At 41.0% G+C, this 17,363-nt stretch overlaps 1 protein-coding gene across 1 annotated transcript; it reads right to left on the bottom strand.

The window, feature by feature from the left end:
* Nucleotides 1–6,386: 6,386 nt before the first annotated feature.
* Nucleotides 6,387–9,442, bottom strand: prd (paired). Its single transcript, XM_017156538.3, has 2 exons — nt 9,116–9,442; nt 6,387–8,429 (listed from the first exon to the last, which is right to left on the bottom strand). The coding sequence occupies exons 1-2, from the start codon at nt 9,180–9,182 to the stop codon at nt 6,640–6,642; spliced, it is 1,857 nt and encodes a 618-aa protein (XP_017012027.2). The 5' UTR covers nt 9,183–9,442; the 3' UTR covers nt 6,387–6,639.
* Between the last annotated feature and the right edge of the window lie 7,921 nt (nt 9,443–17,363).

Here is a 17,363-nt window from a genome sequence, read left to right on the forward strand (position 1 = left end):
ATATTTCTCAACTCGAGCCCTCATGGGCACATGTCAAACTCCAATTTCCGCATGCAAAATTAGTGGCTGCCGCGCCAACTTCAGTTTGCCACAAAGTGTGTGGAGCCTCGACTCTAGGAAACTCCGCGGAACTGCAAAATAATACAAAGAAGTCAAGAAACAAAATACGAAGCAAGTAAATTGCTGGGCCAATGCAGATAAAGCCAGGCGGTCGAGGAATAAAAAGCGGAGTTTAACTCCTTTTTCAATGGAATTTGCACGCGTCCGTGAAGCCTGAAAGTCTGAGGGGTCTGGGGCCTGAGGGGCTTGGATTCGGTTAGGTGGGACTTGGGCTGTTGCTTCATTAGCTTTGGGGCCTGAAAATGTCGGGCAATGTCGTTCGTTACTCCCGCCACGGCCGATAGGTGGCGCTGCCGCAGGAGTCCCACAACTAATTACGAGGCAGCCCGCCAAAGCCCCGGCCATAAAAACAAGTTCATGATAAAATGCCCAACAACAACGGACTGGGAGGTGGAAGAGGTGGCGAGCTGCCATAGACTGCAAGCACCCTGCGCCACCATATACATAATAATAAAATAAAATTAAAACCGTCACGCCAGGCGTCAGTGGAAGTCCCCAGTACCAGCAGCGTACCTGGCCAACAATCGCGGCACAAAACAAAGCCATCGAAACCCCAAGCGAACCGAGTCCACAAGGAGCTACCTCTGAAGCTGGGACCCGGCACCCATGTCCACCTCCATGTCCAGGCCAGGTCGAGAGCGGATCGGGCCAGCGGGTCACAGTAATGAACCATTAATATGCCAGTTCCCCCCGAAAAACGAGGCGATAAGAACACCGCGCTTTTCCTAAAATATTTTAAGAATATTTTAAGAATCTTAAAATATTTTAAGAAACTTATAAATGTCCTAAAATGTTTTACGGGGGTTTTTGTTGAATAGATTAGAGTAACATTTATGTTATAACAGGATTAAAATTCTTTAAAACAATCGATTATGCCAAAAATAAGTTATTATATTGATTAACTTTAAAAATGTTTATTATTAATTAAATTGATATGACTTTTCAGTTTTAATCTCGAATTAAAATGATGCTTTGTAAAAAAAGTTATAAAATATGAATATTTTTAAGAGAAACACCTTTTTCCCTCAGTGCATAAAATAGAGTACTCCATTGTTTTTTACCGCTTCCACCAAAAGGGCGACCTGTGCTTATCATTAATAATAATGTCGGCATGAGGCGAGCGCATTACCATTTGGCCAAATGCTCAATTGGATGGCTTGTATTGTACATGAAATTGGCTTTGAGCTATTGTGTGTAAGCAAGCCATTGTGTGTTGGGGGCTGTGGAGGCACCTGTTCAGGTCGGATGGTAAATGCAACAATCTGGGATCGAGTTTATAGATAGTATCTAGCAGTAACTATCTATAAGAAAGTGAGAGTTCTTCGTATTTAAAAACCATTTATGATCTTGTAAGCCAGACTACATAGGCTATGCTGGTACAGATTAAAAAGCCATAAACATCACACAGAGAAAAAAAAACAAGAACATTGCACTCAAATCAAGAACATTCGTTCTTAAAAACCGGGTAAGCACAAATGTTCTCATTTCGAGTTGAATGTTCTCAATATCAGAACGAAATGGTGTTAGCTAAAAATCCGACATTAAGTTCACTTCGTTCTATTTTCAAGTTGATTTTGTTCTTAATTCAAGAACATTTTTAAATCAAATGGATACAAATATAAGTTCATTTGTTCTATTTTCAGCACTTTTTGCTCTCAGTTCTATAGCATTTTGAGTTTGATTTTAAGAGTAATTTATAAGTAATATTAAAAAGGTAGTTGTCCATTACACCTTATAAAGGTGGGCGTTGCACTTGACTTCCAGCTAGTGTGGAAGTTCATTAAAGACTTAAGCCAGAAAAAAAGTCTTAAAGTCTCAGAATCTGAATTGGGCTCGGTTCATGAAGGGCTAGAACCAGTTGGGAATTATATATAAGACGAAAAGGGCAGATCTAATGGTAAAGTCGTATTGGAGCAAAGTAAAATGGTCTAGTGCCTTCTAGGCGTCAAACGAAAACATCCTAACGCGTTCTAGGAAATCCAAAAAAATTAGAGAATAGAGTTTTGAATCATTTTAAGTTGAAATGCAACTTAATTTTTGTTCTTTCTTTAGTCTTTTTCGTTCTCAAACTAAGAACATTTTCAGATATTGTGGTTTTTGAGAACCAAATCGATTTGATTTAAGAACCATGTGCTAAAATAATAACGATTCGTTCTTATTTCAAGAACATTTTAAGCTCAACTAGATTTTAAGAACCAATTCAACTTAATTCAAGCACATTTAGAACATTTTAAACTTGAAAAAGGGGTTTCTATTTTTAAGAACATTTTCAACTCAGATGAGAACGTCAGAATTTTCTCTGTGCAGTTCATTTAATTTATAATATATTCTTTAAATACAAAATAAAAGATAATTTCAAAAAGTATATAATAATTTCTAAAAATTTGTATTAAAAACTTTAAAGTTTTTTATATAATATATATTACAGTATTTATTTTTAAAGTAATAATTATTACAGTAATATTATTAGTTAAATCCTAATTTAGTTTTTTGGAGATACAAATTAGTTTCTAATTTCTGTCGTAATTTTTGATAATTTCTTCTTAGCCTAATTTAGGGTTAGCGAGCAACCAAAGCCTTCAAGGTTACCAAATGCAAACAAAAGAGGTTATTTTCGCCACCTTTCCTCACAGAGCCACACCTTATTAACCTAATACAACCTGAATTAGCCAGCCAATCCGACTTGCAGCTCTGCTTAATTGGTGGAAAGTAGCGTAACCGTTTCGGCCACGTTAACTTTGGCACTCCGAGTGCGATGGAACCGCTCAGCAGCCGCCTTGGACAGAAGACACTTGCTGGGCAGAGAGGCCAAAAGGAAGCTGACAAGTTGCAAAGGGAGAAGGAGCAAAAGATCCCGCCAAGCATTCCAAATCGATTACGACTGTTTTTAGAAAGATCAAAGAGCGAGTGAGACATACAGCTCTCCCGCTTTTACTCTAGCAAGGTGTTTATTAATAAAACTCCAACTATTTTGCCCCGAAAGAGATGGATATAGGGAAAAAGAAAGAGACGGGGACAGAGCAACAGAAACAGTTGGTGGTACGCAAAGTGTTGACAATGCGAATGCCCAAAGTCCAAGTCGTTGGCACCGACTGCGCAACGACCTTCGGCCGGATGTCCTAGGATCCTAGGGTCCTGGGCAATCATCGTTAATGATGGCAATGTCCTTGTGCGCCCCGATTTGACAAATCAATTTGTGCGCTAACAGCATGCGCTCGACTCCCAGTCCGTTGCAAGTCAGTGGGATAACTCGAGGACGCGGACATACAAAATACCTTGTTCGATCTCTCTCTCTCTTTACATCGTCGATGACAGGGATCACAGTACGAGTAGTTGGCCAAACAGACAAAACCGAAATGTTTGCCAATACGGCTGGAATCTGTTTGGACGGGTCGTGGTGTGCAAGTGCAACTGCTGATAAATGAATCTCAGAGGGTTGCAGATATAACTGTCATAATAACTGAATTTGCCTGCAGAATTCGAATTTCCTTTAAAATATTTGAATCTATTTTACAATACTTTACACTTACATATTACAATCAATTTACATTGAACTTATATAATACCTATTTTGGTAATGCGTTAAGATCATAAGCTGACACTTGTTTAGTAGATATCCCTCTTATAGATTAGATTTTGAAGGGCTTAAGAGTTCGAAAAACTTTTCTTATCAAAAGAAACGGAAGATATCTTGATATAAAAAATGTTTATTTTTACAGAAAATAAATTAACATTTAAAAATAATTTTGAATTGGAAGAATTCTTTATTGCGATATTAAAAGTACAAAGTACAAGTACAAAGTAAAAAGTACAAGTAACGTATGACCGACAAAATTTAAATATACTACAATTTTAGATTTGGGTAATGGGTTTCCTGAAAATATTAGCATGTGGAGTATGTTCCTACTTTTTAGGTAAAGCTGAAAAGATTTTTATAGGCCATCGTAACCTTTATTCCGATATTAAAAGTACAAAGTACAAGTACAAAGTAAAATGTACAAGCAACGTATGGCCGACAAAATTTAAATAGACTATTAATATTAATTAATATTAGCATGTGGACTATGTTCCTACTTTTTAGGTAAATCTGAAAAGATTTTTATAGGCCATCGTAACCTTAAAATTAGTCTAAAAGACCTAAACTTTAAGAATAGTTTGATGTTGATTTTTACTCATAATTTAATACAAATATTGGTCCTTAATTTTAATAAACAAATTGTTCGTTTTTTTTATGTTTAATAATTAAAAATATTATTAGACTTATAAGTACTTTAATCTTGTGCCTTGCCAAATTGATTACTTCTCGTTGATTTTAGGCTTAGCATTTATTAAATTATAATATTTTGAAAACTTCTTTAACATGATCGTTTCATTCACTTGGCTTATTTCGTACGATTCAAGTAATCCCCTTTTATTTCCCTATTATCCTTGACTTTCGGACTTTCATCCACCCATATCCATATCTCGATGCCCATGGCTCGGCTTGGCACAGGACACCTCATTAGCAGGGATTATCGCTGCAGTTCGGGACTCGGGAGAAAGGACTCTACCTAGTTTTTCCACGGAGAAACTCTACCTGACTTTGACTCCGTCCGACTGACTGAGGGTCTGACTGAAAGCTAAGCCTTTCCTACTCTGCTGGCTTAACTCTTGCCGGCGAAAGGACCCTTTATCCTGCGAAAGGAAAGGGGTTCGTGTCCTGGCTGAGCACTGAACACTGAGCACTGCGCACGAGGACGAAGAATGACAGCAAATAAAAGTTTATGGCACCGTCGTAAACGGGCCGAGAAACGAGTTGACCTGGCCGAAGGGCTGTGCGCCGTTTACTGCGTTCTTCCTGGCAGCAAAGGATTATTTCCGAAACGGCCTAATCCTGTGAGCGAGTGAGAGGGCGCTACACAAATCCTTTTCGGCCGCCTCCTGGAACTGGAAATTTTGATTCGCAAATCGCTCGCAAATCCCCCTTTTGGGTTAGTCCACCTTGCTGTCGAGTAAATATTTTGAGGTTTTGCGCTGCTTATGTGCCAGGCAACGCCTGGGTTTATTGGTTCATCATCGGATCAGCAGGTAGATCTCAATCTCAATCTTAATCGGGACCTGACTGCCCCAGATCCGACCGACAGATCCCAGCAACAATTAATAAAAAATTAAATTAAATTTCATCTCGAGTCGCGTCGTTGTAAATTACTGTTTTCCCTGCCTTTGATGTTCAACACTTTGTCAGCTCATTAATCACGGCTTATGGGGAGGGCATAAAGCCAGAGCAGGGAGATCGGCATGTCCATGATCTCTGGACGGAGGCCCCTCTATGTTTTTTTTTGGAGGTTACATCGCCGACGTGCTTTTCCTCTCGCAGCTTTGCTGGGTAATTTTATATCGCTACCGAAAATTAATGCGTAATATTTTGGATTTAATCATTTCCCGATCGAAGCTTTCTTTCGGCTACTGTGGCTGAGAATTTTCTCCCCATCTCAGTGGGTAACGAATTAAAAACGTAATTGGTTTATTAACCCAGTTGGCATTGGGTTTTGTCTAGAAATGGTAGAAGATGACGGATAACAGGTTTGCAAATCCCCCGATTATGGTTTTTAGAAGAACGAAATCAACTAGATCTAAATGGATTTTGTGCAATTTTTCTTTGCCAATCTTTCGGACTACCTGGAAAATCCTAAGTCGATTGTAAAGTCAATATTTACTTTTCTCTCTTGCTGGCCAGAGGAAAACAAACAGCGATTTGCAGTTCTTTCTAGATTAAATCAACAGAGACTTAGCCTTAGGCTGTCTGAGCTGTCTGGAGGTGAGGACTCAAGGATAATGACTTCATTAATTGCCATTCGTGCGGACACGTAGGATGGGCCGATTCTCGATCTTAAAGGATGAGGTGTGAATTTGAGGTAAGTCCGAACGAAGGCAATTACTCTGGAATCGAGGGGGCAATTAACACCTTGGTTGGAGTTGTCTTCGCTCTGCTAAACTGATGGAATAATTTTTATTTCAGGAGTTTTCTCTTTTTCCGGAAACTAAACGACCCCTCGCACAGCTTGATCAGGAGTTCCGAGAGAAGGAGAAGGAGCAGTTCCCCGGGGTGACTGTTGAGATCTCCAGCCAGGTCCGTGGAAAGCGCAGCTACTTAAAGGCTCTAATGGCCCAGAGGATTTCCCATTTCCCGCTGCGAACAGAAGCGTGTCAAGGCTGCTGAATGGCCAGGACTTCGAGTGAAAGATCATGGAATACGTGATAAATATATATTTATTTTCAAGGCACTTGCTACTTAGGCTTACTTATCCTCTTAACTATATTAGATACTAGATACTTAGGTCTACAAATTGGAACTATTTTCGGGGCGAGTCTGTCAGAGGTTTTCCCACATGGAAAATGTCTGTACTGCCCCACATACACAAAAATGTTATTTTTATGCTTCTCCCCCGAGCTACATCATGTATATTTTATGTACATCTTTGGCGACTTGTCCCTGGGATCTGGTGACACCTGCTCCTGGAGGTGGAGGATCCTTGGCGCTTAGTACCAGGAGTGATAGAACGGCTGTGGCGGCATCGTTGCATAGTTGACCTTCGAGGGCGATGGAAAGGCGGCGGCATTGAAGTTTTGCGGCATAAAGTGTGCCGACGAATTGGGTGGCGGATAGTGCGGATGTGCGCCAGCGTACTGCGGATGCGCATGCGGATGGGCGTGCGGATGTGGCGCATGTGGATGTCCGTGATGCGGATGCGAGTGATGGCCGGTTGCCGAGGGATATGCGGCATATTGCGGGGCATGCTGATACGGATGGAACATCTGGTGGCTGCTGGTCACATCCAAGGCCTGGCTCGTCGAGCTGGTGGAGTTCAGCGAGTCCTCCGGGGAGAGTGGGGCATTGGGACGCAGCGCCTGCATGGAGCTCCAACCGCCGTATAACTGACCGGACTGACTGGCCGCCACCAAATCCACCGATTCCACCTTCAGCGCAGCCGATAGCTCCTCACTTCCAGCACTGGCATTGGCCAGCGACTGCGAGGGATCGACTGTCGAGGAGGTAGTTACTCCTCCTGCATTCACCACCGCTGAAAGACTGTTGGGCGTGGGCGGCAGTTGGCCAAAGGCGGAGGACACCGACTCGTTGGGACTCTCGTTGCGCGGCATTGTCTGGTGGGCATCCGTCTCAGCCGCTCCATAAACCGATCCCAATTGGGTGTCATAGCTGGACACTAGGATGTTTCCAGTGGGTGTGGTGTTGCCTTGCTCCCCCGGCATTATATAGCTGGCGGTATTTCCGCTGGGGTTATAAAACTGATGATGGTGCGGCGGTGTGGTCGTGATTCCCGGCGACAGATTGCTACTGGGAGCCATGGCAGCTCCTCCGGCGGTTACGGAAATGTTGGCGTGAGTGCCGTAGAAATCGTATTGCTGCTGGTAGGAAATGGCATCCAGGGAGCCGGGCATCATGGCCAGCGGCGCCATGCTGGGCACTCCAGTGGAGACCACGCTGGGCAGGGTGGTGGAGGAGGAGGTTACTCCAGAGGTTACCCCGGCGACTCCGGGAGCCGAAACCGAGGTGTGCTGCTTGCGGAGACGAGCCCGCCTGTTGCTGAACCACACCTGGATGCGAGCCTCGGTGAGATTAGTGCGCTGGGCCAGCTCCTCACGGGTGTAGATATCCGGATACTGAGTCCGCTCGAAGGCGCGCTCCAGTTCGTCCAACTGGGAGGCGGAGAAGGTGGTCCTGCAGCGGCGTTGCTTGCGTTTCAAAGCGATTCCCGGCTCACTTTCGCAGTCGGAGATGTCCTCATCGGAGGGCTTGTTGTTGCCGTTGTGATGGCCACCCGATACATCCGAGCCGCAGGAGCTGGAGGCCTTGGTGACACCACCACCCGAGGGGGATTCCGAGGCGGAGGAGAGTTCGTTGTCCAGCGGAGCATCTCGGCCACGCACCAGGCGGGAAATGGCTGAGACCGAGGGCGCTGTGCTCCTGTCGCAGACTCCCTCGCGGATGAGCTTCTCGCGGATCTCCCAGGAGAACATTCCGGGATTGCTACGCTTGTAGTCCTCAATCCGGTTCTCGATCTCGGGCGTGGCTATCCTCGGCTTGGAGCCACCAATCACTCCCGGCCGAATGGAGCCCGTCTCCTGGTAGCGATTCAGGATCTTCGATACGCAGCCATGAGACACGCGCAGCTGTCTGGAGATCACACATGGTCGGATGCCATCGGCGGCCATCTCGACGATTTTCAAGCGAATATTGTTGGGCAAAGGACGACCGTTGATAAAGACTCCACCTAGTTGATTGACGCGCCCCTGGCCGCTGTTCATGTCTGGAATGGAAGCAAGAGGAAATGGAAATTTTAGAGGCTTTTCCAATTTGCTAGGTAGCGCGGAGCGCGTGTCACTTGATTTACGACACCTCCGACTTCGACCGGAGTTGACTTCCCGGGAAGAGGGAAACTCGGAGCGAAGGTCGAAGGTCAGAGGCGCGCGACTCTCCCGCCGGGCCAACTAATGGCCATTAGAGAGTTGCCGACGGCCTTGGATCGCAACTGAGGTCGTTTTGAGGGACTCTTAGTTTGGAAAGGGATCAGTGAGAACGAGATATTTGGGATGTTTAAGAAAAGCGAGATAGGAATGATTCCTAATAATGAAGTTGAGAAGTTTGATGACTTTTGAAGATCTTTGAACTTTAAGATAAAGCTCTGAAATCTTAGAAATATATTAAAAGAAGATATCTGTGAGGTGTTTAGGTAAAGCGAGATAGGAATGTCTCCTTATAATATAAGTTAAAAAGTTTTAAGATCTTTGAACTTTTAGATAAAGCTCTGAAATCTCAATAATATATTTAAACGATGGGTTATTGAAAAAGAATCTTCAGATATTTAAGATATCATCTGTTTGAGAAGGTGGGAACTTTAAAATAATCTCAGAAGAATTCGAAACTTGATCTTGGGGTTAATCCCATGATTCTTCGATCTCAAGATCTAAATTCAAAGAAACAGCAGACACTTACCTTGCATGGTAGAATATCCATTGAAGAAGGGTCTGTGCATGGCGGCAGCAAAGGCGGTTACGGTCATAGTTTCTGGAGCTCCAAGATCCGCGAAGTTGTCCCGGCACAAAACCGGCGGTAACTCAGTCTTGGAGTTCGTGTATCACTCGGTTATCGTATCACTTTAGTTCTAGACGATTTTCGGACACTCTGTCAAAGTCATAAGTAAGCGTTGCGAGGTGTTGATTAACCGATTAGTTTCAGTTCGAATATGGAATAGTATAGTGCGCAATCTCGATAAGGCGAAGACGAAGACGAAGACGAGATGTGATGTGACTCGTTGCGCAGTCTGTGCCTGACTGACTTCACCATCCGAACGTCGGCCAAGATCGTTGCCTTTCTGTGAAGCCCCGGCCCAGACGTCGGCCATATCCCATTGCCACTTGGCAGGTAACCACCACGCGGACCAATCGCAGAGCTCTCAGCCGCTGTTTCTCGCTCTGGCACTCTTTGTCAGATATCGGGCCTTATAGCACCCATCTCGCTCGGCACCGGGGGGCGTCTCAACTGGGAAAACGCTGTGGAATGGGGAAGAGAAAGAAATAACTTTGGATGGGGTGTACGAGAACAAGGGAACCCCAGTTTTACACAAGCTCCTTGGCATTGCCGATTTATATCCTGGGCATAATTCAGCTTATATTATGTGTTTTTCGGGAGGTTTCACTGGTTTCCTGAAATTAAACATTTTCTTAAATGGCAGACCCAATGAAATCAAGTGCATTTTATACACATTTCAAGCGTAATATATCCTTTATTGACACCTCGTTTTAAGGATATGACTTACAATTACACGCCTATTACAAGTCATCTTAAGATGATCATCTTAAATAATTAAAAAGAAAAGTTAAAAGGTTACTCTTGCCCTGAGATATTCTTTGGGTTCCACTTGACCCTGGAAATCAAATTAGATATTCACTGGAACTCATAATGCAATCGAATACGCGTTTAACACCCTTTACAAGCGTAATATATCCTTTATTGATACCTCATTAGGGCTTTTCATTTATAAGGGCCTGAGAGCTGGCATTTTTCCGACAGTTTAAGATATCAATCGGAACCGGGCAAAAGGCGATTTAATACAACAATATTGTGCTAGGATATATTATAGAAAGAGCCTTTAAAAAATGTTTAAAAATTCCAAATTAATAGAAATTTAATTAAATAGATGAATGTGCAAGATATTTACTTTTCGACAAAGTTATTGTGATTTTAAAAGACAAGGATAAGATATTTAATTTTCTTATTTATTGTACACTGTAGCCGAAAGTTTAAACTTATGGAACAGAAAAGAATCGGCCATAGTTGCATTGCATATATTTAATTCTTCATACCTTATGAAGAAAAATACAAAAAATTTTGAAAAAAGCAAGATCACGAAAATAATTATAGAGCTTTAGTGATAATCGCGACTCGACTGCCATATTAACATGTGATATTGATCAGTGGTTGTTAGTTATTTCCCCATAAAACATTCAACATAAGGGTTAGAAACATCCTATCCACATAACCATATCCTTGTCACGCTTTTGAAACCATTATGCTATGGTGCTCAAGGTGATGGCATCGTTGCGACCCTATTCTATGGGCTCTCATGAGTTTGATTAATTATGGAATTTCACGCAACAGAGACCCTCAAAAAGAAGTTAAGTAAAACCGCTGGAAAAGAAAGCGCTGAGCGGGACAACTACGAAAAACCGAAAACCAGCGAACAATAGAGAGCGCCAAGTGTTGGGAGAATTAATGATGGACCCCGATGGTCGAAACGCCAGCGAGGAAATTGGCCCAGAGAGACGTGACGAATGCGCATCCTCCTGGCTCGGATCCGTATCCAGATACAGATCCAGTTCCCAGATACAGATACAGCTATAGATCAAGGACAACGGAGGCCGCAGGGCAACAAAGGTTGGGTTTCTACTGCTCGGTGCGGCTGCCCGTTGGGAGTTTGGTTAAGCAAACCCAACGGGAGGAGTTCGGAGTACCAGGCACCCCAGTAACGAATCCACACATTTTCGCCTGGCAGGATAGCAAAAATCGCTGACGACCTTGAGCCGATGGCCTTGATGGCAAAACCAGTATTCGAAGCTAAGTATTTCAATTGGAGCAGGCAGGATATCAACTTTAGAGTTAAAGAGGCGCCTCTATTCTCGATCGATTCCCAATCCGATTCGATCTTTGTTGATTTCACAATTTAGCCAGACAATGAGCGCTGAAAAGGCAACTCATATAACGCTAATTTCGCGCTATCAACACTTGGAAAAAGGCGATACAGGATCGGGATTTTGTGAAGAGAAGGGACCTGGCTGAAAAGCAGGAAACAGTAGGAGGCATCGGTGCCATAAACGCAGCGAGTCAGCTTCGCTCGCATTTCCACGAATCGGACAGCGGGAAAATGAAGACACATCCGTGCAAAGAATAAGGATGCTAAGAGACTTTTTATGATGCCACCCAGGGTGCTATGAATGAAAATCTTCCTCGTGATCGTCAACTTTCGCCAACAGATCTCTCGTACCTGCGAAACTGAACCTCCAAGAAAAGGATCGCCTTTGATTTGGAGGACCTGCCTCGAGAGACTCGTGCGCTTAGTCGATGCAAACAAATGGCTCTATAATCGATGGCAACTTTGAATAGATTGTGTCTTTTATTTATTCCCAATTTTACGACAATCACACATTTTATATTTCTATAAAATGTAAATATATATGTAAATATATCTTTGGTAATGTTTGGAACATTTGTAAAGCTATATTTTTTTAATTTTTGGTACCTACATCCTATTTAAATTATTTTAGATTAATTAAAATACTTAATTTACTGGAGCCATTTATTAGTTTGAGCCATTCCAAAATTTTTTTGTAAATTTGGATAACAATATTTATAATACAGTGTAAAAATCAAAAGCGACCAAACAAAAAATCCATAATTAAACAATTAAACTTTAAATAATATAACAATATTGCAAAAATAATTGTAATCTTAAAATTGTAAAAGTTCTAAAAGAAAAAATAGTTTTACTTAATTTTGCATTCACTAAAATGTAAGACAGGAGTGTAAAGTTGTGTAACAAATATTGTTTTTAATTTTTCAAGATAATGAACTGTAAAATACCCTTAAAGTGAAATAAAGTGCAGTTAAATAAAACTGTATAAAAGAGTTCATAAAACAATCGACGGGTAGGTTACTAAAAGGTATGTCCAAGTCTTTAGAATAACAGTACCTATTTTTTCCCAACTTTTCTCTCTAAATTTCTGCTGCTGCTTGTGTTTGGCAATCGATTCGCTTTGGCCGGACGTAATGCGGTCTGTTGTCACACATTGGAACGGCCTTGATTGTTTCACGTTCCCTGACTCTAATGTCTTTATCAGGCCCTTTAAGTTTGTTGTTTTTGCTCTGCTCGCTGCTTGTTGGATGCTGCGGTGTGCAACGAATTTCCATTTCTTCTTCTGCCCACAGCCCACAGAAGGCTCTTCTCGTAGAACGCACTACGGGATGCTTAGATAATGAACTATTTAGAGCCATGATTTCTTGAAATTAGGGAATTCTGGACAGAATATCTCAACGTACCATATCGTGCCATGTCTAATGCGCCATATATTATCCTTAGTTACTTTTTCCTTGTATTTAAATCCAAACTAAAGATTCTAAAAAACTATTTTAGCTTTATTTCTAAGTTAGAAATTTTAAAAAGGATTAAATTTCAAACGTTCTTCATATTAAATTGTGGAGTGTAATAAATCATCCTCAAATTTAGTTTTAAGTTTCCATTATATAAGCAAAAAGAAATTTTCATACATTCATTGTTAAATTTGTAAGTATTCTGCTTATTTTTAAATGTTTCTTTTTTCAACTTTGTCAAAATAAAGTTTTTATTTCTTTAAATAATTATCTCTTAACCCCGAAATCTGTTTTTAGTTTAGTTTTTATTTTTATGTACCCCTTTAAACATAATTTCTTGTTTAAATCCTAAGCCCACTGTTGATCCTCGGGTTTTGCTCTGATCCTCAAATATTTCCACTAGCCCGACAGACTGGCAGGCGGCGATTGACTTTTTCCTAATCCGCAGTAAGTTTTAGTAAATACGAGTCAAAAGAGTCCCCCTGGTCACGGCCCATCCCAAAAACAGAGCTCTGAAACTCCCGAGCACAGTTTTTGCCGGAGTCCGAGGCGATCGTAAATCGAAATCCCCGCTAAAGCATGCAAACAAATAGCGGCAAAGTGCGAGATTAGAGGGAAAGTCGCACCAGCTTAGGTCCTGGATCCTGGCCAGCCTGCAATCTGCATCCTGGATCCCGCAGATCGGCAGTTGACTTTTTCAAATATTTTGGAAAAGTTCTCGAGTGTTGATCGCCCGATTATAGCGGATAATCGCATTACACTCGGACGTTTTATTGATCAACATTTGTAAACGATTTGGCATGGCATTTGGGTGGGACACGCTAAACCGGGCCAAGGAATCCCAGGTAGTTATGGCCCATAACCCAAATGCCGGAGAAAAAAATGCTGCGGCTTAACGCAGCCCACGCCTACCGTATAAAAAAGGGGGCGGAAAGCTGAGGGCCTTTCCCGATCTCCGGGCGATTAACCCTTGCTCTTGGTAGCAGTTTAGCCGGGCTAATTGAAGGCATTAGTTGTTTGTGGGTCGCGAGGTGGCTTCCGCAGAACTGCTTTGTCCTCAAATTAGCATCTTTCATATGGCTCTCGATCGGCGGAAACTTCGCGCCCCTGCCCACAATCGTATGGTTTTGGCACTCCGACCGCACGGCATTCGTCATGCACTCAGGGAAAACACTCTGCTGGAAATGCAGCACACAATTCCTGATTCCACAATTATGCACATTCATCCAAAAAACTTTTTTAATTTAAGCTAAGGAAATGAAATATAAAGTTTCTGTTACAAAGTTCTATATGATCATTTAAAGTTTTTATTATTTAATTTTATACAGGTCTTACTCGAAAGATATCTTACATACTGATATTTCCTTAGTAATTTACAGCTTTGCATTTGGGTAATGGATTCTATTCTATCCACTTCCATTCAGGGACCGTAAATAACAGTTATTTGAGACTTTTATTTTAAAAGGCCTACTGAGATTTGTTCAATTTTTTATCAACCATTTTACTGGCTTTTATGCACTTTATAGACATAGACAAATAACAGTTCATTTGCTTTCCAGATTTGTTGAAATGCATATGCTTTGTGGACAAGAGAAAAAAGAGTGTTATTTTTGACGTTTAAAACAAAATATCACAGTAGTCTTTTTAAAATAAAAGTCTCAAATAACTGTTATTTACGGTTCCTGCTTCCATTTCAAATTTGGAAAGTTATTCTCCACAAAAAATGGTCCACTATTCAAAAAATTACTATTAAAATGGCAAAAGGTAAATTGTAAATTCACTCGAGGAAAGTAAAACTAGAAGAAGTTTAATACATAAAAATTTAAATATTTAAAAAACTACCGATGTTACATGATAATTTATATAATTTCTTTATTTCAAAAGGATTATCCTCCTGTGTATTTAGACGACGCACAGTCTGACGGAAATTTCGCAGGTCATGCAGTACAGCGTAGTGCCTTCAGGGATGCTTCCTTATCCCGGGGCCGAAAGGGGAGCCCCTGCCACATACTCCCACTTTCGAGAAACTCATTAGCCTGGGGCACAACAAACGGAGCCCAAACAAAACAATCCCAGCCAATCGTCCGCTAAACGCTGTCGGCACACATCTGAGACGGAGGCCAACAAATTGATCATTAAACAGAAGGCGCAAAGGTAGGCGCAACCCATCGTTGTCCAACAGCAGATCAGCATCAGCATCAGGTCGAGATCAAACACCTGGGCCCTCGACCTGACGAAGAAAGTGACGAGGCCGCGACGTCAACAAGATTAATTTGTTTTCCGGCCCGGGTCCGTCGAGTGGTTCCATCTCCACCGCCATCTCTATCCACATCCACATTTCCCATCGCCATCCACCTCCATCCATCCATCAGCCAGCAACCTGTTGTCCAGTTCCCCGATTTGTAATTGCTCTGCTTTGTAGTCGATCAGCATCGATCGTGGATCGAAGAACATCATTAGTTTTCTTGGAGTAGAGTCCACAAAATGGGTGGCGTTTTTCTCACATCTCTTGGGTCTTCGACTCTTTTATTTTGGATTCTGGGCTTGGGGATCTTCTCTTCGGCGGCGTTTGTCCATTCGCCACGGCTCGCATCGGATGTATGCGAATTTAAATAATATTATTCAATTGTTTCATTAATCACTGGCCCTGGGCTGCGTTTTCTATTAAAAAATGCATTGCAAATGGAAAATGATTTCCAGAGCCTGTGATTATTTATACATTAGTCCTGACGTTTATATTGTTGAGGATGTGAGCAAAGATTACATGGGTTTTGATCAGCATTTTAATTTAACATATTCATTTAATGGTTTTATTTTGATGCATTTAATATAATACCTTTTAATTAAAATAAACATATAAGAAATATACTAATAACGACCACATCAAAAAAAACATATTTTAACTTTTAATACTCGTTATATTAAAATTGTATTATATTTTATACCGAAAGTTTAACTATTACACTCCCGAAAGTATTAATATAATACTCATCTTATTTAAATATATTTTAAAATCAATAGGTTAAAATTTAAGTACGAATAGTTTAGTTTCTGTGATCTTTTTTTTCGTTGTATTATTAGGATATTATAAGGAGTTTATTGAAAATGTAAAACATGTATTAAGCTAAGAAATTTTGAATAAAAAAAATGTTGTTTTGGGGCTGTTACTAATGCCCAAAACTTGTAGAACCTTTTTAAAATGTTTAGTTTAAATTAGTTTTATGCATTGGTCTTAATTATGTGAAATTTTTCAACCGCATTAACAAGATGCAGTTGCATAAAAGTCACATCAGCGAGTGTTCCAAATTTGTAAAATATCTTATCGATCGAGGAACATAAAAAATATGTGCTGCATTTCATGATAAAAAGTCAGGGCATGGCGAATTGGGAGGCTGCAACCGTAACGCACACTTAATTTCCGCTTAATCAAACAGAACAGCGACCAGGGGCAGCCACATCAACCCACATCATCTGGAGCAGACGACCGCCCGCCCCAATCCCCTCGAGGAAACGTGCGACAGACGCAAGGGCTCATTTGCATGGGCTCTTTGATGGAGAGCGATGGGTGTCAGAGCATGAAGAGCTCGCCCCATTGCGCAATGGTGGATGGAAATGGAAATGGGTATCGCGTCTTTTGGAAAGCTGCGAGCAGTTGTCTTTGCCGGCTTTTTTGGTCGAAGGATTTCAAAGAAAAACTCCCAGTTTTCCAGGAATATCTGCCAGCCTTGTAATCGCAATTTGTATGGACAAAATATCAAAAGATAACGCGATCCTGTCCAAAAATAGAGAAAACATATTAATAGCGATAGTGAGCTGTACTTCATATAAATTTATAAATATATTTCATATATTACTTTATTAATGTTACGACGTTTTAAAAAACGTAAAAACGTGTAACAACGTTTTGAAAATAAAAATGAAAACGTTTTAAAAATCCGAAGTAAAATAAAATTCATATCACGCGTTTTACTTTTCAAAATGTTTCACCCCAGATTTTGCACCTAAAACTTTTGATAATTTTCTCTGTGTAGTAATAAGTTATTACAAACCAATAAATTTTTCATTCGTTTTAAAAATTTTCATAAATTACTTAAAAGTTTAATTATTGTAAGAGACCTAAAAAAATTTAAAAAGATTCTTAAAAAGTATCTCGAGTCAGTGAGATACAGAAAACTAACATTACTTTAGTATTTATTGTTTTCATTTATTTAAATTTTTAATATTTTAATTTTAAAATTTTATTTTTATTACTTCACCATCATATTAAATGCAGTCACACGCCAGAATCGACAACCTTAACGATGTGCATATAAAACCGCAATCATTGCCATTACCGAACAATCGCGGAATCCATTATTGCCTGATCAGTGGATCATAAAATCGCGCCTCTTTCGCTGGAAGGATACGGAAAAGTCGGAAAAAAATAGCGCTGCGATCAGCGACCGTGAAATCGCAGCCAATATATGGAAAGGTTATACACACAATCCTCGAAAAGTTCCTGAAAAAATGTGTGCGTTCAGGGAGGAAGTGAAATGCCAGTGAGGATGAGGATGCTGATGTATATTTTATGACGGTTAGGATCTCGGGTTCCGTTCTA

Source organism: Drosophila takahashii, chromosome 2L, assembly GCF_030179915.1.
Source record: "Drosophila takahashii strain IR98-3 E-12201 chromosome 2L, DtakHiC1v2, whole genome shotgun sequence".
NCBI lineage: Eukaryota > Metazoa > Arthropoda > Insecta > Diptera > Drosophilidae > Drosophila > Drosophila takahashii.

Coding starts and splice junctions, on each gene's coding strand:
- prd (XM_017156538.3), bottom strand. CDS start 9,182: ATGACCGTAACCGCCTTTGCTGCCGCCATGCACAGACCCTTCTTCAAT. Junction 8,430..9,115: donor TGGATATTCTACCATGCAAG/GTAAGTGTCTGC, acceptor CTTCCATTCCAG/ACATGAACAGCGGCCAGGGG.